At 31.6% G+C, this 23,294-nt stretch overlaps 1 protein-coding gene and 1 pseudogene across 1 annotated transcript; one reads left to right on the top strand and one right to left on the bottom strand.

Annotated features, from left to right (window-relative positions):
• The first annotated feature begins 4,339 nt into the window (after nucleotides 1-4,339).
• On the top strand, nucleotides 4,340-7,148 carry LOC146904465 (receptor-like protein kinase FERONIA pseudogene; annotated as a pseudogene).
• Nucleotides 7,149-7,358: 210 nt separating this feature from the next.
• Nucleotides 7,359-12,389, bottom strand: MES11 (methyl esterase 11). The gene is made up of 5 exons (XM_085730322.1): nucleotides 11,926-12,389; nucleotides 9,940-10,176; nucleotides 9,046-9,189; nucleotides 8,724-8,855; nucleotides 7,359-7,961 (listed from the first exon to the last, which is right to left on the bottom strand). The coding sequence occupies exons 1-5, from the start codon at nucleotides 12,262-12,264 to the stop codon at nucleotides 7,689-7,691; spliced, it is 1,125 nt and encodes a 374-aa protein (XP_085586448.1). The 5' UTR covers nucleotides 12,265-12,389; the 3' UTR covers nucleotides 7,359-7,688.
• Between the last annotated feature and the right edge of the window lie 10,905 nt (nucleotides 12,390-23,294).

Raw genomic sequence — 23,294 nt, 5'->3', positions numbered from 1 at the left:
ATGAAAAATGGAAATTAATTGAGGGACCAATGGATCTATTAAGCCAATTTATTATCATGATTTGATTATAGTTTTAAAAGAATTGATATCTATTTTTTAGTATATGGTATGAGAGACTTTTACAACTATAAACTAATAAACAAATAAAATTTGCAGATCCAATACAGTTGGAGTTTAATTGAATATTGAATTAAATATATGATCCATTTAATAAATTTATTAGTAGTGTTAGATTATCAACTAGATTGGACTTAGCGGAAGAGATTAGACTCACAGTATAGCGAACCAAGATTTAAATTTCTAGTGAGAATACTACTAAAAACGTACTTCATTGCGGCGGTTATTTTGAAAAGGTTTCATAAAACTCCCTCAAATTGGTTTAAAAAGTGACACTCCAGTTTGGTAAAGTTACAAGAAATGTGCTCTCCACCCAGCAACTTTTACTCGCACCCTGCACTGCTTCCAAATATACCCTTGTGTTAGTTAAGTCACGCAGCGTGACTTAACTAACGCGCGTTGTAAGCAATGCGTGACTTAAGTCACGCACGTTGTAAGCCATGCGTGACTTAAGTCACGCACGTTGGCCGGTGGTCAGAACTGAAGAACAAACGTTTTTTTGGTCTGTGGTCAATGTTTCAACATTCAATCCACACGTTTTCTACCAAATTTTACACGTTTTTTGACCACATTAATGGTATTTACCACATATACTACCATTTCTACCTATAAATACATCTACATATTTCCCTAATTCCTCACACCATCTCACTTTCTCCCCCTCATCACTCTCTCCCTCTATTTCTCTTCTTTCTTCTTTTTCTTTTCAATATTCTCTTTGGGGTAAAAGGTGATCAATTTTCGTCGGGCTAAAATAGTGAGTAGCCGACTTGGGGAAATGATCGACCCTTGGGATAATTTTAAACCTGTTTTTTTAACCGCAGAAACTTTTTACCGTGGGTAAAAAGAACTTCGTGTGGTAAAAAAAAACTTTAAATTTAGCCCAATGGTTGATGATGTATTTTCCCCAAGAAGGCTGCTCACTATTTTACCCCACGAAGATTGTTCACTTTTTACCCCAAGAAGGATAAAATAAGTAGATTTAGTGAATAAGTAGATTACTTTTTATCATATGAATTATTGTAATGTAATTTATGAATTATTAATAAAATGAGAGATTATTTATGCCTCAATTTTGTTCCTTTGTTTTATATTTGTTGTATTTACCTTTATTTATATTTGTATTGTATTTACCTTTATTTATATTTGTATTAATATAAAGAATAATATTGAATCAATAATTTAGAATAAAATTAAGAAAATAATTTAGATTAATGTAAACAAAATAATTTCAAAATAAAGTTAATAAAATAATTTTGAATAAAGTTAATAAAGTTAAGAAAATAACATAATTTGAATAAAGTTAAAATAAACAAAATAATTTCGAATAAGTTAATAAAAATAATTTGAAAAAGTATCCTTGCGCCACTTAACTTGCGTTGCGTAAGTTAACTTGCGCATAAACTTACACTTGCGCAAGTTAACTAGCGCATGGGCATTTTCGGCATGGCTGCAGGGTGCGAGTAAAAGTTGCTGGGTGGAGAGCAAATTTCAAGTTACAAATAGTCATCATTCCACGACTGTTTAAATCCCCGGCAATTTTGAAGCAAATTTGACCATTAGTTTTGGTTGCGCGTTTGTTTTCCCGGTTGCGCGTTTTGGTTTTTTTTTTTCCATTAGTTTTTTTTGTTCTTCCTTGAATTTGAAAATACATATTTAGTATCTCGTACGGCTCGAATAGAATTATCTCTAGTGATCAATAATGGATTGGTCCAAGTGATCAAGTGTTCGATCCCCGACTCTTACGTATAGAAAAAATCTATTTATAATGGAAGATCCAACTTATGTGCTCCACCTATTCTTCGAGAGAGATTAATCACTGCTACAAGGCGGTGGAAATTTCGTATTGATAAAATGATAACCAACAAAAAAAAATTATCTCTAGTAAAAGGAATCTAAAAAAAAATAGAATGATTTTTGTAAACAAAATTAATTTATACGTACTAGTATATTTTGAGAATTTGAGTTTGAGTTAATTCAATCTCTATCGATCATGAAGTTGTAAGATAAATGATACGTTTTATAAAGGAAAAAACATAACAATATTAGGGATGCATCTAATTTGAGACTCTGAATCCGTAACTTAAAACCAACCAATAAAATTAAGAAGATGATGTAGTCAAATTTCCTCTAAAAAGAGAGGATGTAATCAAGTCAATGATCGTCAACTAGCTAAGTAGTGACAAAATAGTCAATTTGTAGTTTTTTCCTTATTATGTAGTGGTGACACCATATTTTTAATTTATTATGGCATTATTTATTCGAAGACTTCTTAAAGTCTTCATCAAGTCTTCGTCTCCCGTGTGGTATCCCACTATTGCATGTTATTAGGTGACCTCTAGCGGGCATAGCATATTGTCGATATTTTTTATGTGAATAGGAATATTGCAGGAGCAATATCAAAAATTATTGATCTATCAATAACCAAAAGGATCATATACAATGAGAGAGGTGTCAAGAGTCTCACGTTGGATAACATATGATTTAAACATGTGTTTATAAGTGAAAACATATGTCATTTTACAAATTGGTTTTGGTGGCTCAATCCAAATTCTAAAAGTATCTCATGTGCTCAATTCTACCAAATGTTATTTTTGGGGTCTGATTTTGCCATATTATATCTTAAAGCAACTTGCTCATTTTTTGCTTTAACCGTGAACTCTAAGAACTTATATTTGGTCCGAAACTATATCTCAATTAATTGGCTTGTATAATTTTTTTTTTTTAATTCCTAAGTAACTTTCCATCAAACAACAATGTGTTTTCACCAATGACGAACTCCAGTCATAATAATGCAGTATTGTTGCTTCTTTGAGTTGCCATCTTGACAAACTTAGCGTTGGAAATCCTCCGCCGGAGGTGCCCTAATATCTATACCAGATTTCTTAAGCCACTTTCAATCAAGTTACCGATATCAAACCACTCGTGGAATGAAGAAAACAATGGTTGGAGGAATCGTTGCTTGGTGTATGAGTTTTCTTATGCACTCTTACTTGCTCCAAAATTTTCATGGTGGATTTATATTTGGTTGTAAGAAAAAGAAAAAAAAAAAAACTGGATCTGTTTATTACTTGTTCTCCATCATAACATCTCTTTCTCTCCTTCGTGTTGAATTATTCAAACCGTTTAATTAACTTTTTTCGTTTAAAATGAATTTTCCTTTTCTATTAAACTTCTACACATATTTTTTTTTGTGTGAATAAAACCCACACATACTCAAATAGAAACATCGTTTAATTAACTTTTTTCGTTTAAAATGAATTTTCCTTTTCTATTAAACTTCTACACATATTTTTTTTTGTGTGAATAAAACCCACACATACTCAAATAGAAACATATTTTTTAGTATATTTTTCTACGCTCAAGTGTACTCGTACCACTCATTCGTTTTAAATCTCCCTATCAAAGGAAAGTTTGACGATTTCAAAGTTGCGACATGGCCAGTCCCTATTGGTGTTGTTTCTTAGTGATTTCCCTATCTTATACTACCTCCTTCCTTAATTATAAGACCCTTTGAAGAATTTTTTTGTCCCTTTTTATAAGACTCATTTGCTATTTCCAACTACATTAATTATTTCTTTACATACATGTCTTTATTTATCATACATCTTTTTCTTCAATTAGTAATAAATAGCATATGGAAAACATAAACTAACTCTCTCTCTTAAGGATAAAATTGTAAAAACAATAGTAATTACTAACAACTTTAATACAAATTCCCGTGATTTTAGCAAAAGGGTCTTGTATATAAGGACGGAGGTAGTAATACGTTTTGCAAAATAACACCAAAAAATTCAAATTTAGGATATCATAAATTATACCATATATTTCTATCTCTATATTTCATTTAGATTTTTTTTTAATGATTTCGTTTACAATTTTCATCTAATCCATTATGGATTTAAAAAATAATACACCAACACAAGCACATGTATTTTTTGTTTAAATCAAACTATACGTAAAGTATCTATCGCATTTGTTAATGACAATATTTGCGAGAATTGACCCTATATTTTTTTTTTAGAAAGAATTGTTCATCTTTAATTGAGTCTCTTATTCCAATTATACGTTATCTATAAAGTTCGAACCTAAAACTTTGCTTAAAAATTCTACATTCCACTATACCAAAATAATTTAGGTAAAAATCGTGTATTTGATTGTCATTTTGATGTTGAAAGTTGGAACATTATTTTCCCGTCCAATACACGTTCCACCCTCAATAAATGCAACTTCTTGCATGGCATACTTCAACAAAAATTCTTTAGCTATGGCCAACCTCCTAAAGAACATAGTTCCTAGTAAAATCACCCTACTGTCTGGTATTTTGTTTCTCCTTCATCTATTGTTCTTCCCTCTAGAGGTTAACTGCACATATAATAATTTAGCCGTGAATTGCGGCCACTCCATAGATACTATCTTCGAAAATCGAACCTGGGTTGGGGACATTGATGACACCAAATTGTTCTCTATCATTGAACCACACACTGAATTCTCATCTGTCAAAACCAAAGCTATTCCTAACTTTGATTTGGTTAAACGAATCCCTTTTTCCTCCGCACGACTTTCTTTTTCCAATTTCACAGTCTCGTTTCCAAGTAGTGTTATTGACATTGACGGCGTTGGCAATACCGTTTTTCTTCGCCTTCATTTTTACCCAACATCATATCAAAACTTTGAAACCTCAAACGCCCTTTTCACAGTCAAAGTAGGAAACAACATTACCCTTCTTAAAGACTTTAACCCCTTACTTTGGGTTCAAAATGATAACAAGACAATCACCAAAGAATATTGCATCACAAAGGAACCAGGTGAGAACCTAAACATAACTTTCATTCCCAAATTCACAAATCAATCAAACGCTTATGCTTTCGTCAACGGAATTGAGATTGTTTCAATGCCTTCTTTTCTCTATTACACTAACCTCGATGACCCAGATTATCATTTAAATTTCCTTAGCCTTGAAAACACAGATTACCAAATTCTTAAGGACAAAGCTTTGGAAACAGTTTATAGAGTCAACGTTGGTGATAATCAAGTTCCACCAAATTATGATACAGGCATGTTTCGTAATTGGGACAACGATTATCCTCGTTACTCGGAGAAAGAGTACCCATCTAGTGTATCAGGTGACATTACACATAACCTAACATATAAAAACAATATCATTCCAAATTACATTGCACCAAAAGCTGTTTACTTAACTGCAAGAAGTTACGGAATGTATGAGACAAAGGATTATAATGTAACTTGGAACTTTGAAGTTGATTCTGCTTTTACTTATATGGTAAGGTTACATTTTTGTGAGTTTGATTGGCATATCAAACAGGATGGTGATAGAATTTTTCAGATTTTCATAGATGATAGTTTGGCTGAACCAAGTGCCGATGTGATAAGGTGGAGCGGTGCTCTTTTTGTTCCTGTTCATAAGGACTATGCCGTGACTATGGGTTCTCAAAGCGGAAGCTCTCGAATTGAAAAGGTTAATCTTTCGATCAAGCTACAACGATTACCAAAATCTATGCCTACGGTGTATCGTGATGTCACGTTGAATGGCATCGAGATTTTGAAAATAAGTGATAAAAATAATCTCGCAGGGCAAACGCCCAAATTCATTGAACTATCTCCCCCGCATCAAGAATTTTCAACCCAATCGTCAAAAAAATTTAAGATCACCACAACTTTTGTTGTTGTAATTGCAGTTTCAAGCCTTGTGCTAGCAATTGTTGTGGGTGTCATAGTTTCTTTGCTAAGGAGAAGGTTTCACAATGCCAACGCAGATAACTTGTCCAAGACAAAGCACATAGAGCTATCATCATTGCAGCCCCATTTGTGCCGCTACTTTACATTTGCAGAGATCAAAGCAGCCACAAACAACTTTGATGATGATGTCATCATCGGAGTTGGAGGGTTTGGCAACGTGTACAAAGGTTGTGTCGATGGATCCACGCCAGTTGCGATAAAACGCCTCAAATCTGGCTCTCAACAAGGTGCCAACGAGTTCATCAATGAGATCGAGTTGCTCTCCCAGCTTCGCCACATTCACTTGGTATCCCTCGTGGGATATTGCAATGACGACACGGAGATGATTTTGGTTTATGAGTTCATGCAGCACGGTACTCTGTGCGAGTATCTTTATGGTTCTAATAACCAGCCCTTACCGTGGAAGCAGAGGCTTGAGATTCTATTGGGTTCCGCGAGAGGGCTGAATTATCTTCATGCTGAGGTGAAACACAAGATAATACATCGTGACGTGAAGAGCACCAACATATTGTTGGATGAGAAATGGGTGGCTAAGGTTTCAGATTTTGGTTTATCCAAGGTGGGACCGACAGGGATATCAACTACTCATGTTAGCACAATGGTGAAGGGTAGCCTTGGGTATTTGGATCCCGAATACTATATGCTCCAAAGGCTAACTCTAAAATCTGATGTGTACTCGTTCGGTGTGGTGCTTCTTGAGGTGTTGTGTGCTAGACCACCTTACCTTTGATTCGTGATTTGGATAAGAATACAGCTAGTCTAGTTTGTTGGTTTAAAAAATGCTACGATGAAGGTGTGGCGATTGAACAAATAGTGGATCCATTCCTAAGGGGTTCTATCACAAAGGAGTGCTTGAAACATTATTGCAGGTTGGCTTTAAGTTGTTTGCATGATGATGGGACTCAACGACCCTCAATGAGTCAAGTGGTTGGGGATTTAGAGTTTGCATTGCAATTGGTAGTAAGTGAGGAAGATAGCCAATTTGGTATGACCCAAAAAGATAGGACATATATGAGTGATGAAGGGAGTGACCTGCATTTCACAAGATCCCACACCTACAACGAGAGCACACTATCAGCGAGGCTAGGTACTCGAGAACAGCCTTTCTCTGGGATTGGGAATCAAAGAACACGGTCGTATTCATGTCAAAACTTCAAAATTTATATTTAGCAGTTGCATGGAACACCCTTTTATATATATAAGTATAGTGTAAACATATAAAATGTAAAACTAAATAATTTTTGCACAGCATAAAAGATTTTGTTTGATCATATCTTGGAATTTTTTTAGTGCCAACTATGTTTTATTTTTTAGTGACTAAATAATATAAAACCCTAGCATATTTACTTGTAATTTCATTAATCATCAAACCTTAGCATTTTTTACAAGTAACACTAACAATATAAAGAAAAATGTTAAAAGGAATGCTTGTTATGAGTTGAGGGCATTAAACACTGATACATGGACATGAACACCAGGCGCAAGACTAATACTTATTTGTCGACATTGATAATAATTTGAAAAAATAGAAATAATTGAATGTAACCAACCACAAGTGTCTCTTTTATGTCAAAAACTAACATGTCTTGGACACCTAACACTTCTTCAATTGAAAGGAAAGTGTTGGTGCTACATATAGGTTGAAGGTACACGCTAGTTTTCCTAATTCAAACTCCAAAAAAGAAGGGGAAGAAGGAAACCTGTAACTTGCTACTTGCGCACAATACTCTTTCATGATAAAGTAACTATACATAAAAATGTCGTGTTAGTGAAGCCTTAGCGTGAACCAAGCTTCACTGATGAATTTTCTCTCAAAGGATTGTTGATATTTCTACCAATAACTTGTGAAGAGCTTGAGGCTTTGAGAAGAAAGGAGAATGATCAGCGCCCTTTAAATGGAAAACCTTTTCTGGAGGGCTTGCATTTATCATGTTTTCTTGCAGTGCAGTAGGTATGGCATTGTCTTCAAGGGTTTTTATATAAAACCGCCTTACTGTTCTATATTTCACGTCTGAAAGGGAAAGTTTCTCTAAAACTGGTGCGAATGGTACTGACCTCATCGAAACAGATGCTAATGCAACGTCCTGTATTTAAAGAACAATGAACAAACAAGGATGGTTAGGGAAAACTGATATAAGCACCATCTCAAGCTATTAAAAAGGAAGTAACAATAGAATGTTTAGATTCCAAATCACATATTGTTGCATTATGCAGTAATCAGTATATTTACAAATGCAGCCCTTAGAGTGGGTGCTTGGTGAGTTAGGGAAACATCTAACATAAAAAGATTTCATCACATAGTATACTATCTCATATTGTTATTATTATCCACAAGGGATATTATTTTCCTCGGGGAGCATGTCGCATGTGTCATTTTAATGAGTGAATAGGAAAATTAGTCCTCAAAGCTTTAAGCATCGGTCAAAATAGACCCTAAATTTTGCGAATTAGCAAATACATCCATGAAATTGTAAGGTGTTGCTGAAAATGGTCCTTCTATTAACTTTTACCGTTAGGGACTATGACATGGCACATTAACCAAATATGTGGTGCCTCCACATTGATCTTACATCAATAGCACCACACCATGGACTAATTGGCCAGTAAATAGTCGTTGCACAATTGTAATTACTGGCAAATTTGTCCCTGATATGGCCTAAATTTCATAGGAAAATTAACCCCTACTGAGTTGGTTTTGATGTGGGGTGAATGTGTAATGTATATGTCCAGTTAATTTGCAATAATAAAAGTATATTTTTTTGAAAGATTAGAAGTATATAAAGCTTGTAAAATTCAAGTATATATAAACTACAAACAAAAAAATAATAATGTATACTACTACTTACTTTGGTAGGACTTAGATTGAATAACAACCCTCTTAACAATGATTTGTCCAGATCAAAAGCAGTGGGAGGATGATCATTTCCATTCGCATACAAAAACTTCTGAGCCTGTGGCATGAGATCATTTGATCCTGCCTGCAACAGATATGACAATCAAATCATCGGTAAATGTTTACAAGAATTCTTCATTTATATGACACCCTCTATCTTTCTATTCAATCTCAATCCCTTCTAAAATGCACTCATTCTCCAAAGGAGAGTGATGTGTTATTATAATTTTACAAGAAACTATAGTAAATTCGTAATACTAGGGGAGATGGAAAACCTGTTGTGAAATGATATCAAGAGTACTTTGTCCGTTAGTTGGCATTGCTGCAGCAATAAAGACAGCCTTGGAAATCTTAAGCGGAAACAACTCCATTGCATAGGATATACAAGCCCCACCGAAATCATGTCCAACCAAGATCACCTACATAAAGAAATAAAGAACCAGATAGAAAGTAAGAACAAAATGTAGGGAATATTTTTTTCAAATTTTACTTTGCATGTTGTGGCTATAATAACAGTCAGTTGTGAACATTTCTTTTTAATTGTGTTAGAGAAAATGGAAGCAAACTAGAGAGAATGCATTTTCCAAAACACCGAAAACAATGAATTTTTCAGAAATATTCACTCTAATTTTAAAATGCATATTCAAAAACTTCCATGGTGTCTCCTTTAATGTCTTCTCTATGGTGGAAGACATAAATCCACTACATCTCGCACACAATTTAACATTTTTCATAACACAACGCATGCACGTGTACCGCATATATATGTAGGGAGAAAAACAGAAATCTAGTCAAACAAATCATGGATTTGCAGTAAAAGAATGATACAGTTGCCGCAGTCAAGAATCCAACATAGTTGGATCAAAATCAGAAGGCCCGTGTTCCAAATTGATATTTTGAATCCAATTTCCTAAATTCAAAACATGAATTGTCGGATTTAGATCCAATGGAGCCGATCTAATGGTTGCATGAGTTCGTGCTTTTCTTACTATGTGGAACTCGGATCCAAAAGCCATAATTTGACATAAGCTGGCACTGATCGAAAAAAATCGCATATGCTAAATGCCATACATCCTACATCTCCCACTCAAAAACTCAAACGCCGCAAAATTAAAGAGGTAATAAAACAATCCATTATATGCAAAATTGAAAAGAAATACGATAAGTACCTTTTGGCCTTCAGGAAGATTTTCAAGGAAGTCGGCAAGAGGCTTAACGTATTGTGACAGACTTGTAATGTTGTTTGTATCAAATGAATGAACTCCAGAACCAGTTAAATCTATGGCAGCTACTTTAAAACCACTTTCTTCCAGAAGTGCAATGGTTTTGTACCAACACCAGGCCCCGAAGCCACCTCCATGAACTAGAACAAAATGATTGGTCTCAAGATCATCAACCTTTACACCCTGCCAAATTCAAAACCTGCATGTATAAGCTAAAGAAAATACAAAATAACGTGCCAACAATTTCACCCTACAGTTGGTAAAGATAAAATTAAGGTATTAACAATATATCATTGTTATGCAACAGCGCTTATTTCTGAAAATGACACTACATTTTCAGCATCAAATCATACAAACAGTACTGGATTCCATCTGAGTTTCAATCTCATTTTAGAAACCTCGACATCTTTATTGTAACAACAAAGAGACAAAAACAAGGTTACCTTTAAAGCCAAACTTAACTTCTAGTAAAAAACACTTCAAAAGGTTAAAACTCATTTTCGTTCAAATGCCTTCAAACTATTTAAGACTTGGACACATTATTTTCAAAGAAACTTATGATTTAAGAGTCTATATCAAATGCCACCAATAAGGCTCTAACACATGTTCGTACAAGTCCATCTTGAACTAGTAACATTAAAGATTTAATCATATACACCATCCGTGTAAATATATTTTACAATATCGATCATAATTGTTAGATCATTGAAAAGGTTTAATTTCTGAGTCAAAAAATACTAAAAAAAAATAAAAAATCAATCATAATTACTTTTAAGGCCACACATATAATTGGTCGTAATTTGTTGACGATATAAATTTGTTTATATCAACAAATTAACAGATAACAGAAAAATGAACTCTAATTATAACAGATAACAGAAATAAATAAAACAAGTTACTTTATTTCATGGCAATGTTCTGATTCATTGAACTTATAACAAAAACAATGGATATAAGTCAAACAAATTATTTTAATTGCCATACATTTATGATTTTACAAGTCTAAGAAACCTGATCATGAGTCATAACATACCAATCCCTTCTAGAACTTCTAGAATTCTATCAGCTACTTTAGGTCTAAGAAAGTACACCATCCTATAAACCGCATCAAGTAATTATTTTAAAGCCATAGTTTCAAATTTGGAAATTTTAATTTTTTTTATATAAAACTGATAAATAGAAATCAAAACTCTGCATAACTCCAAAATTGAAAAAATCAACAAAGATTTGTAACATTGTTAGTCAATCGTAATCGTCAGATCATTAAAAACATTTGTTTGATAGATAACCATTGTTTATGTTATTAGTTCAATGAATCTGGACATTGTTGTGAAATAAAGTACTCCCTCCGGTCCTATTTATAAGAGAAACTTGAGTCAACACAAGTTGATGTATCTATTTAAAAATTCAGTTCAAATACATTGGTCAGTAATAACCAAATCAACCAACATAAAAAAAAAATACACAATAACCCAATAAAAAACTATTTTTCATTCATTTGTATAGTAACTAAATTAGTCTTAAATATGCAAATATGGATCATTTCGGTTTTTTTTTTTTTTCTGAAGGAGGATCATTTCGGTTTTAGTCCTAGGAAAAAAAAATCACCCTGACACAAAATTTGACCAAATTTTCAACACAAGCATAAGAAAACCAAATCAACCAACCTACATAAAAAAGAAAAAAAAAAACTTTTCTCAAGAATTCACAATGACCCATTTCAAGAAAAGAAATTTTCATTGATTCTACGGTAGCCAAACGGTCCAAAACAATTTTGCACACACAATCAATCATAACATTTATAATCGCCAAATTTTCAACACGATCATAAAAAAACCAAATCAACCAACCCACATAAAAAAATAACTTTTTTCAAGAATTTACAATGACCCATTTAAAAAATATATATATATTTCATTGAATTTACATTACCTGATGAAGAAGTTGATGAGGTTGAAGAAGAGGGTCAGTAAGTGATCTAGCTCTAGAACTAGAACTACGAGGCAAAACATTACCACCATTATTACTCCTCTTTGAAGCACCATTTGGATAACGTAAAGAACTTGATCGATCAAATTGTTGATTCTGTTGATGCTGTTTATACAACAAAGCAGCAGCTATAGCTTGTTCTCGAATCGCAGCGTCGTCGAGTTTCTTCTTCTCTCTGCGGCTTGTTGAAGAAGTTGATGTGTAACGTTGGTGCTTTTTGGATGAAGAAGAAAGTGGTTTTTGTTGTTGGGTTGGTTTGAGAAGAGAACAGAGATTACCCATTGTTGGTGTTGTTGGTGGTGGTGGTGTGGGGGTGCATGCAGAGGAAGGGGGTGTGTATAAGAAAGAGGGGGGAGTTTTTTTTGGAGTGGGGTTATGGTTGAGGAAGGTTCATGAGAAGTTGGTGTAAAGGAGAGATGTGAATGTGTGTTTGTTTATAGGAAAGAACATTTGGTGACGTATGATTCAAAATAAGTCTCCTGCCAAATGAAACATGAATTATAGTGCTACGATCTCGAATATAATAGGAAAAAATAGTTAAATAAATTTTATGTATCTCATTGTAAATTCCAAGGAAAATACTATTAACAAATGAGCAAATGCTCTTAGAACATTGTTTAACCAACAAAAGTAGTAATTTAATTTCTTGAGCGTAGGCTGAAACCTTAATTTCTTCTCCTTCATCCACTAAAGAGGGGTGGTTTATGGTCAATTTTTGACCCCAAATCACCCCTCTAAATCGCTTTTCTCCTTCCCTTCTATTTAAATAAGTGATTCGTCTTGGTGCGACATTGTTTTGTTTGTCGTCTTTGCGCGACGTTGTTTGTATTTTTCCCTTGTTTAGGTGTTTGTTCGATTCAGATTGTCAGATCAGCTTCGGTCCAGTGCAGATATAACCAATGACTTTGGCGTCATCAACGTTGCAGATCTGGAGGCATGTCTATTCCGGAGATTTTAATATAGTCATATTTATAGGCTTATGTACTTTGCCGCTTTATGCTATTAACATGGATGTTGTGAGTTTGTTCACAGATTCATCCTTTTTGTTTTTAGCGAATTCGTATTGCATCGATGTACTCTATCAATTTGAATGAATGAATGTCGTTTGTTTTGTGTCAAAAAAATAGTACTCCCTCCGTCCCGCAATAGATGACCTATTTGAAAATGTGCAATTTTGACCTAATTTACTTTGACCATATTTTTCTAATAATATACAAAGATAAATAATATCATATAAGATGTCGTTAGATTCGTCTCGATGATTATTTTCAAAATATCAAATTTTCATAATTTTTTCTAATATATTATTCAACATATTTAAGCTCAAAGTTATGCATTGGTATGCGTAATGTATTATGGGACGGAGGGAGTAGTAATTTATTATTTTAGATGTGTTTTACATATGTTTTCAAGGTAAAAAAATTTATAATAAATTTCTTAAAAATGTTTTTACAACAATTGTTTTTTTATTTTTTGAACAAGTCAAAATAGGACATAATATTAAACCAAAGGTGATTCTTCCCGCACAAGGTGTGCTAGGAGAGAAGCACTCAACAAATTACAATGTCATAATTGGTGCTTCGGTAAAAAGCACCAGAAAAAAACACCAGATAATAAATTACATGGAAACACCCATACAAAGAAGCGGGTGCCGATACCAGTCGTGAAAGCAAAATGCAAAAGATGGCTGATTTATTTTCAACCACATAAAAGAATTCAACTTCACTTTGTCAGATAGGGTACATGGATCAGAAGCCACATTTTTTAAGATGCGATTGTTACGTTCTTTCCATAATACTCACACACAAGCAAGCCAAATTATCCTGAAGAATGAATGAGTACATCGAGGCATACCCGCCAAGTGAGAAAAATTATCAAAGTGATCACCAATCGCGCCGGAAGGGACGAAATCAATACCAAACCAACGCCACAAAAAAGACCATGTGCTGCCAAATATGTCACAAACTAGGAAAAGGTGTACAGCCGTTTCTGGACAGCCACATCCTCCCACACACATGATATCATTGTGATGAATAACTCCATGTCGCAATAGATTCGTTTTGGTAGGAATTCTATTGTGGAGCAAGCTCCAAGCAAAAACAGATATATTTGAAGGAACGACCTTATTGAATTAGATTCATCTATTTTGTTTGACTTTTTTCTCTTATACTATTTTGGTCTCTAAGAATATGATTTTTTTTAATAGAAAAATACGGAAATTAATAAATTTTATTGTTAAATTAATTTTGGTGACAAATTTTATTGTAATCTCTCTAAAATGAAATATAAACAAAAGTGATAGTTGAAACTTGATGTATATATACTGAATTTTTAACAAGTACATTGATATTTCAACCGTCACTTTTATTTGTATTTTATTTTAGAAGGAGTACATATGTATACCCTTTTCGAGAAATAAACGGTTAATGTTTTTATAGAGTATTTATTAACATAAATAAGGGTTCAATAAGAAATAATTAATGTAAGTTGAAATTTAAAAATGATCTTATAAAAAAGACAAAAAAAATTAAAATAATCTTTTTTTTTTGAAGAAGAAAAAAAGACAAAAAAATATGGTATTTTAAAATAATCTTATAAAAAAAGACAAAAAAAATTAAATAATCTTATAATTAAAGACGAAGATAGTATTTTAAAACTGAATAGTCCTGTAAATATGGTATTTGGAGAGAAAAGAGATCTCAATATAAAAGAGATAGAGACCTGTGGGTAAGGTGTTTTTCCTGCCTTAAGATATTAAATCAAGATCCTTTTTTTTTTTTTAAAGAAATCAAGATCCATTTTTAGACACACTATTTTAGACATTAGTATAATATCGCATGTGAACATTCGTTTCGAAAAGGTATAAATATATACTATTTAGATTCGTATAAACTAAAACATTTATCATGATAATAGTATAATAGTGAGAAGAATATAATATTAAGAGTGATAAGAATGAGGATTAGGAAATTGATAGTTGGAAATTTTGAATTGAATTTTCTCTTTAGAAAACGTGCATGTGACTAATTAATCTAATGTGATATATCCAGATTCTTTATTTGACAAAATTATGATATGACCAGGTTGGGATTTGAATTATTTTGGTGCATAAACGTTTTAAAATGGAAGTAAATTAATCATTGTTATTTTGGAATGTACCAGTTGTTAATATTTTTTTTAGAGGGTACCAGTTGTTTTTTTTTTTTTTTGGTTACTAACATAAAATTTTTTGGTTACAGAGGGTACCAGTTGTTAATATGTTTTTATATTTAGGAAGATGAAAACAAAATCAAAAACCAACCTTCTATTGATATTAATCCAACGTGTTGGTTCAGTTAATTGAAGTCAAACGTCTCAACAACAGTAGTCTTATAGTTTCTCATAGCATCTACAATGAAACTTGTAATATTATTGGTATTTAAATAGTTTATACTTATACACCTTTATAACTTTTTAATGATAATAATATTTTCCTTCCTTCAAAAAATGATAATATTTTTTTTGAGGTAAAAAAAAATGATAATATTTAATAAACACTTTGTTCCTCCAATCCAACATGACTAAGTTGTAAGTCTTTCAAAAAAAACCATTAGTACAATGTCTAACATGACTTGAGATAAAATTATGGGAATAGAGACTAATTCTTCAACTATTAGCAAACACCATAGAGACTAATTCTTCAACTATTAGCAAACACCATACTAAAGTAGGAATTGAATTAGTGAATAATCATTTATAAGATTGTGTAAAGTACGAGTGAGGATCTTCATTTCTTATTTCTTAAAGGAAATGTTGAACTTCTACTACAATAGTTTTTAGGGGTCAAACATTTCACCATTCTAAATTTGTGAATGAGCAAAACATTTTTGTTTTTAAATTACACCGAGCAAATTGATCATTCTAATAACTTGTGTATGTTAGATTCAACGCTCATCAAATTCCTTTATAGATTCAACACAATAAAAGAGAAGGAAGGCATCATTGAATAGAAAGAATTCTATTAAATTGGGGAGAATGTTTATAACTACAGTTGAAAATTTCTTTCATAAATCGAGCAAAGTAGTGCTTATTACGTAACATTGAGTTTTCCTCCCAGTGTTATTGTCACGTCAACGTCCATGACACACTCCCTAACGATACAAGTTAACATAATGATCAATTTATTTGACGCAAGTCAAAATCAGAGGCCCGTTTGCCTAAAAAAATTATTAGTAAAATGTCCAACCCCTAAAATTTTAGAGGAGGAATTGATTATTTTTATTCATAATTGTGTATAAATGTTCAACTATTATCACAAATTTTAAAAAAGTATGAATTATAGTATTTAAGACCATCCACAACAGAGCACCCCAAATTGGGTGCTTAAATGGGTCTCATACGTCCACCTCACTTATTTTACGGTAATACTTAATAAACACCGATTTTCTCCAACCTAGCACCTCAAAAGAAGTTATTAAATAGGTCCCACAAATAATTCTATATAATTACATTTCAACTTTCTATATAATTACATTTCAAACAAATAATTCTATATAATTACATTTCAACTAAATTTCTTTATTTTATTATGATTTATTAAATGAGACTCGCAAAAAATGAAGAGGGAGAGGGTGCTTTCATAGCCACCCTTCTCCATAGGCACCCATATATTATACTCCACAATGGTGGTGCCTATTTAATGTGATGCTAAATAGGTGAAGCACCCACCATTGTGGATAGTCTAAGAAAGAAAATATTAACAAATGTTTCTCAAGCTTATGACATTTGTTAAGAAAACAAAAAGTCAGGACTTTACGTTTAACACATCTATTTTTAAACATTCAAAAAGTTGAATATACAACTTTTTTTATCATTTCTCAAGGTAATATTTCTATTTCAATTTTCTTAAAAAGTGTTGTAAGGACATTCTTTAACATTTTCTTTATATTCTTCCTTAAAAAAACATTTTTGTTATATTCATAAGATAAAATTTCATTTTATAAGTTTCTCATAAAATGTAGGCTTAATAGCAGTTTTGGCCCCCTAAGTATTAAGAAGTTGCGATTTTGGCTCCCTAAAAAAATAAAATACAATCCAGCCCTCTAAGTACTGTCCATTTTGCAGTTTTGGCTCCCCAGACCAATTTTGACCAAGTCAATGCTGACGTGGCCACCACGTCTGTAATTATTTATTTTTTAATTATTAAAAAAATAAAAATAATTAATTTTTTATTAAAAATTAAAAAATTATTATAAAAAATAAAAAATTATTATTAAAAATAAAAAATTAATAAAAAATATAAAAAATTACACACGTGACGGCTACGTCATTGACTTGGTCAAAATTGGTCTGGGGGGCCAAAACTGCAAAAGGGACGGTACTTAGTGGGATGAATTGTATTTTATTTTGTTAGGGGTCAAAATCGCAATTTCCTAATACTTAGGGAGCCAAAACCGCGATTAAGCCTACAATGTATTTAGAACACTTATTAGGGTGACTCAAGAAATCGATGAACCATATCGAGCTAAGTCTCTTTCAACAAGAAGTAACCCCACCCCTATCAAGGGGCAAATTGGATGCCCAACCTCAAAACCAGATCTTCAAACTTCCGACAAGGCTTTCATTTATTAGTTGACTTTCTTACCAATGTGTGAGGCTGCCACTTTGACTTTATTGCGAACGTTGGAAGCTGCCACACAAAATTTAATGAGAATTCATGTTGCCAAATGTTAGCCACTAGAAGCACAGTAAATTTTCAACTCTGCATGATTTGTTACCAAAAAGAAAAGCTCATGTTTTTACTAGTAGTACCATCTTTTAACATAGGGTAGTGTTAACTTGTACTCTAAAGACACATGTTAAGAAACCAAAAAAAAAAAATTCTTAAATTTTATGCATTCAATTCATTAAAACATTAAAAATTAAATTTAATGCACGTATTTCAATACATTATTTCTACATTTGACTTCTAAACTTGTGTCTTGAGGGCACAAGTTAACATTTCTCTTTAACATACCACCGGCTACCAAACGAATTTCAAAAAGTCACCTACAATCATTTTCTATCTGGACCTAAAAATATTTCTCTTTTTAGGCAACTCTAAAGTGACTCAGCTAGAAGCAGCTAAATTATGCTATGTAGGAGTATTTTTTGGTGTATAAATTGTGGACGTATTCATAATTAAGTACTATATTTGGGAAATCAAAAATAACTTTTCAGTAGAAGTTATAACTTTTTTTATTCTAACATTTAATTAAAGTGTCCTTCAAATTTCTTCAGACAAAAGTGACGTATTTGAAAAGTTTTTATTAATGATAATTTTAAAGATTTTTTCCCTTCTAATTTTCATTAAAAATAATTCAATATGCTAAAAATGTATATTTATCCTTTATTCTATAGTCCTTCAAAAAAAAAATTCCTTTATTCTATAGAATATCCTTACTAGCTAGTAGTAATAAACATCACCACATGATATTTTTAAAGTTTTATTTTTTACAATACTTTTAAAATTCTTGTAAAATGCTAAATGTTGCTAATTATAAGCTTCTTTTTTAAAAAAATTAAAAATTACCACTAATTAATTGACAATTTTTTGGTGTCATTGTTATAACTAATTTTTAGATTATCATTACACAATGTCATTGTTATAACTAATTTTTAGATTATCATTACACAAAATGGACAAATTTAACATATCTCAATTTTTCGTAATATATTGAAGTCATCTAAAGGTGGTTTATATCCATATTTGCATTCTTAAATTGTCCTTCAAAAAAGAAAGTTAGTTGACCTTTTTGCCACTGTGTGAGGGTACATTTTTGACACTATTGTGAACGTTGGAAGTTGCCACAAAATTTAATGAATATTCATGTTGTCAAATGTCAACCACTAGAAGCCGCACAAAAAAATTTCAACTCTGCATGGTCTTCTTATTTTTTTTACTTCAACTGCATGATTTGTTACCCAAAAATATGAGTAGTTAACACAAGAAAAACTGTGCATGGTTTTTTTTCGTACTTTCTATCTTTTTTCTTTTTTAAGCAAATTTAAAGTGAATCATCTGGAAGCAGATAAATTATGTATGTATTTTTCATAAAAACAACAAAGTGTCCTAAAAGTGACGTGTTTGAAAAGTGTTTAGTTTAGACATTTTTAAAGTTTTTTGTCTTATGATTTTCATGAAAAAATTGAATATGGTAAAAATGTATTTTTTTTTTACAAATGGTAAAAATGTATTTGTCCTTTATTTTTATAGAACATCAATACTTCTATAAAAAAATATTGTATAGAATATCAATTACTACTTCTGTAGAAAAAATAAAAATAGAATGTCAGTACTACTAGCTAGTAAAAAACATTAAATACATAATGAAAAGGGAAACTACATTAAATACCTATGCCATCGAATAAATAAGGATAACAAAATTTGTTCATCCAACAAACAAGTCGGTTGTTGAGTAAAAGCAAGCAGGTCGGCATAAATAGTTTTGATCTTTGATGTTAGGTGAATCTTCATTTGATTAATGAAAGTCCATGTGATCGCTTTTTTTTTTTTTTTGCAGACGTGACGTCGTATAGAAATAAATTGGTCAAAAGAAAAAATGTTATTCATGGTTACATATGTTTTTAGTCTCTCTAAAATTCACAATTTTCGAATTTAATATCTACAAAATAATTATTTGATTAGGGAGATAGAGTCAGAGGAGAGAGGGGGATAGGAAGAGAATGATATATGCTTTTATGTTGCAAAAGTCTATGTTGGTACGGGAAACTCCAAATAGTTCTTTTTGAATTGTAAAACTACATTTATCAAGGATTTAAGTTCTCTCTTGATTTCTCATAGGATTTCTTATTTAGTTGAGTGGTTGGGAAAAGGTTAGAATTTAGGGTTTGCTCTTTTGAGAGCTCTTAAACTTAAATTTCTTCTAACTTTGTATCTTTTGTAAACACTCATTCATAGTGGCTTGAAGAGTTTGTCTCTCTCTGTAGATCGATTTGGACTGAATAAAAAAAAAATATTTGTGTATTAGTTTGTTTCTCTACTCTTTTATATGTATTCTTTGATTTAATCGTGAATTTGTTTTACACGTAGTCTCTTATTTTTGTTTTAATTGTTTGATTATTGGTTGTCATTATTATTTTTCTCCACGTCTTTGTTCTTGTTGGTTTTTTGACAAAGAATTTGAATTCACAACAATATACAAAAAGATTTGCAAGACATAAGTTGATAAGGGTTGGAATAAATAGGCCATGTTGAAACTTGACAAGGTCTATGGCTTAGCCCACATCACTCCTAGATTAGTTCAGGTGTTTTTAAGTAGAGAATGCCAAGACTCTTTTAATTAGAAGCATATATCTAACCAATAAACTAAAAAGGTGAGGATGCAAACCAAACAGAAAAAATTCTAGACCTGCCATACCGACCTAATTAAATAAATATGAATAAAATATTTTTTTTTCAAGTAGTCGGGGTGGTTAGAAATTCACATTTAAAGTAAATAAGTGTGGTGTCCGAGATTCGAACCACTTATGCATTATTCATATCAACTAAACTAAGCTCACGAAAACTGACTTAAAAACAAATATATTGCATACAATATGTTAGACTTAGGCCTTGAATTATTTTTTTCATATCATACTTGATCCTTAAAATGTCTAACTCAATCGGTCTATTTCTACCCTATTAGTGGATGAGGCGTTTAGAAGCACTTTTTGAGGAAAAGGTAGTTTCTAAGGAACCATGAAGGCAACTCCCTCGTGAGGTCATAAGGTTCACAAAAGCAATAACCAAATTAATGTTGATTTTCAGAATCATATGTTCTTTTCTGCAGAATAATCTCTATACAAATTAAGTCCAATTCATGATAGGTTTCACTCAGGACCACTCTATAACTAATGGAGTATTTCAAAGTGAGGACCACTTCATTGATTATTTTCTTTAATCTTATAAGCTAAAGGATGCATAAGAGGGCCATTACCAAATTAAAGCATGACATCGATCGTACATAGGAGTAGTTAGGATGAACAATATATTTGTTCAATAAAGCATGTGAATCTACCATCATAGCGTGCATCAAATGCACATGATCCTATAGCAACTAATTAACAAGGTTACATGAATTGATTGAACTTGTTGGCATGATCAAATCAACTTTATGGATCTGGTCAATTTGTAATCCCACTTAAATTAAATTTTATAACTTATCATTTCTATGTTGAGTGCTTTTTTATTAACACATGATTATGATTCTCCAACCACGAGTATCGCTATGTGTACCTATCATTATAAGTTCCATTTAAATCTTGCTATGGTGGTTCCTTTTCTTTGTTCCCCAATCAAACTTAATTGTGTGTTTGAACTGCATTGCAATTATATAATTTGATGAAGTTTAATCTTTGTAAGTAAATTAAAGAGGGTGAATTTAAATTAATTAATATTACACTACAAAAAAATACTAAACAGTGTGAATTTTAGTGGTTAGTTGTCATTTCGTCTATCTATAAAAAGAAAAGTACGAAACATTTTTAAAAAAGAAGAAATTCTTTTGTAAAACAACACTTAATTTACAAGATAATAAATCTTAATTTTCAACGAGTTTGTTTGATTTGATTCGTTCCATGCATGTTTGCATATCACAATGTATTTGTTAAAGAGAGCTAATATTTTGACAATCAATTTCTCGACATGTATATACAACGTATGATACCGACCGTATATACATACGTTGTCAGTTGTCAAATATGATGTCCATGAATCTTTCCTCTTTGTTAAATTAAAATGACATCGTAATCAATTTAACAAAACTTTAAATTATGATTGTTACAATGTCAATAGTTCATGGTGATTTTATTAAACTCACCATAAGTCTCAAGCTTACACTTGATCTTACGTTTGCCCACAATTGCAGGAAAGATTTGTTATAGGGAAATGTTAACTTGTGCCCTTGGGGCACAAGTTTAAAAACTAAATATAAAAACTTTTTCTTAGAAATTGTACATTCATTGTATTAAAAGTCTAAAACTTTATATTTTCAATGCAAAAGTTGTCTTTTAATTCTATTTTTAGTTTCTTAACTTGTGCCCTAAGGACACAAGTTAACATGACCCATTATATTATGTTATTCATAGTAAGTTTTACTTTTCACATGCTTCTTCTGTCCTCCATATGCTCCATGCTGTACCTGGGAATTTGAGGTACTAACGAACAACAACCAACAACCTAAACATTGATGTCCAAATAATTCTAGTGAAGCTGTACTTCTAAAGTTCTGATTATAGATTCAACGTCTTCAATTATCACATGACATGATGAGCCACTTTTACTGTACACATTTTCTTATGATAATGTTTTTTTCTTAAATATTCGTGATCCACTTTTGTTTTTTAAATATGCTTTTTACAAATAGTACTTGTATAATTCTTTTTACTTAATATGTTGTTTATTTATTTGTTTTGGTACGGATACTTATACATTGTTTAAGAAAGAAGAATTCATTTTTATCCCATGAAAGAATACCGTTACGTTATTTCATTCGTATGCTACATACCATTGCTCCTTAAAAAAAACTTTGCTATTGTCTATTTTCTTACAAGAAAAACATTGTCGCTGTGCAAAATTTACCCAGCCTCATGGTTAATATGAATTGCTGAATATGCATTTGTTTTAATAAATTTATTATAGTGGTATTGACTTGGGATCTGGGAGTGTGCTCCTCCTCGAGGTCTCAGGTTCGATTCTCTCTAATGTGTCAATTTAGGTAGGTTAATTTAGCTTCTTCATAGCTTCTTCAAAAAATTTATTTAGGTTAATTACTTCTTCAAAATAAAGGTAGGTTAATTTAGCTTCTTCATAGCTTCTTCAAAAAATTTAGGTAGGTTAATTACTTCTTCAAAATAAATTTATTATAATTAAGAAGCTTCTTCAAAAAATTTAGGTAGGTTAATTACTTCTTCAAAATAAATTTATTATAATTAAGAAGATTTTTTTATATATAGTTTTGTTTTAAAACTCTTTTTCTCAGTGGGTTAATTTAGCTTCTTCAAAATAAATTTATTATAATTAAGAAGATTTTTTTTATATATAGTTTTGTTTTATAAATCTTGTTCTCATTTTGACTAAAGCAAACAAAAATATTGGATTAAAGATCTTTAGGTCATGTCCAAGGCTCAACCCATGGCTAAGTCAGGACTATTCTTTCTTGATCACATATAAAGCACTAAAATCATTTGATACATATTCACCTCCAAAATTTGTTCTTATTGTTTTAATTTTGGGACCATTTTGTCTTTCTACCACATACTTAAACTTGTTAAACACTTCTAGCCCTTCACTT

This window comes from Medicago sativa, chromosome 7 (assembly GCF_051527215.1).
Source record: "Medicago sativa cultivar Bolivia chromosome 7, Bolivia_mono, whole genome shotgun sequence".
Taxonomy (NCBI): domain Eukaryota; kingdom Viridiplantae; phylum Streptophyta; class Magnoliopsida; order Fabales; family Fabaceae; genus Medicago; species Medicago sativa.
The sequence above is the reverse complement of the archived record's forward strand: the minus strand, read 5'-3'. Positions and strand labels throughout refer to the sequence as shown.

Bases quoted from the DNA above. Each gene is read 5' to 3' on its own strand.
- MES11 (XM_085730322.1), bottom strand. From the start codon at position 12,264: ATGGGTAATCTCTGTTCTCTTCTCAAACCAACCCAACAACAAAAACCA. The intron at 9,190-9,939 runs GTACTTATCGTA...TTCTTTATGTAG, and splicing joins ATCTTCCTGAAGGCCAAAAG to GTGATCTTGGTTGGACATGA. The intron at 8,856-9,045 runs GTTTTCCATCTC...TATCTGTTGCAG, and splicing joins TTGATATCATTTCACAACAG to GCAGGATCAAATGATCTCAT.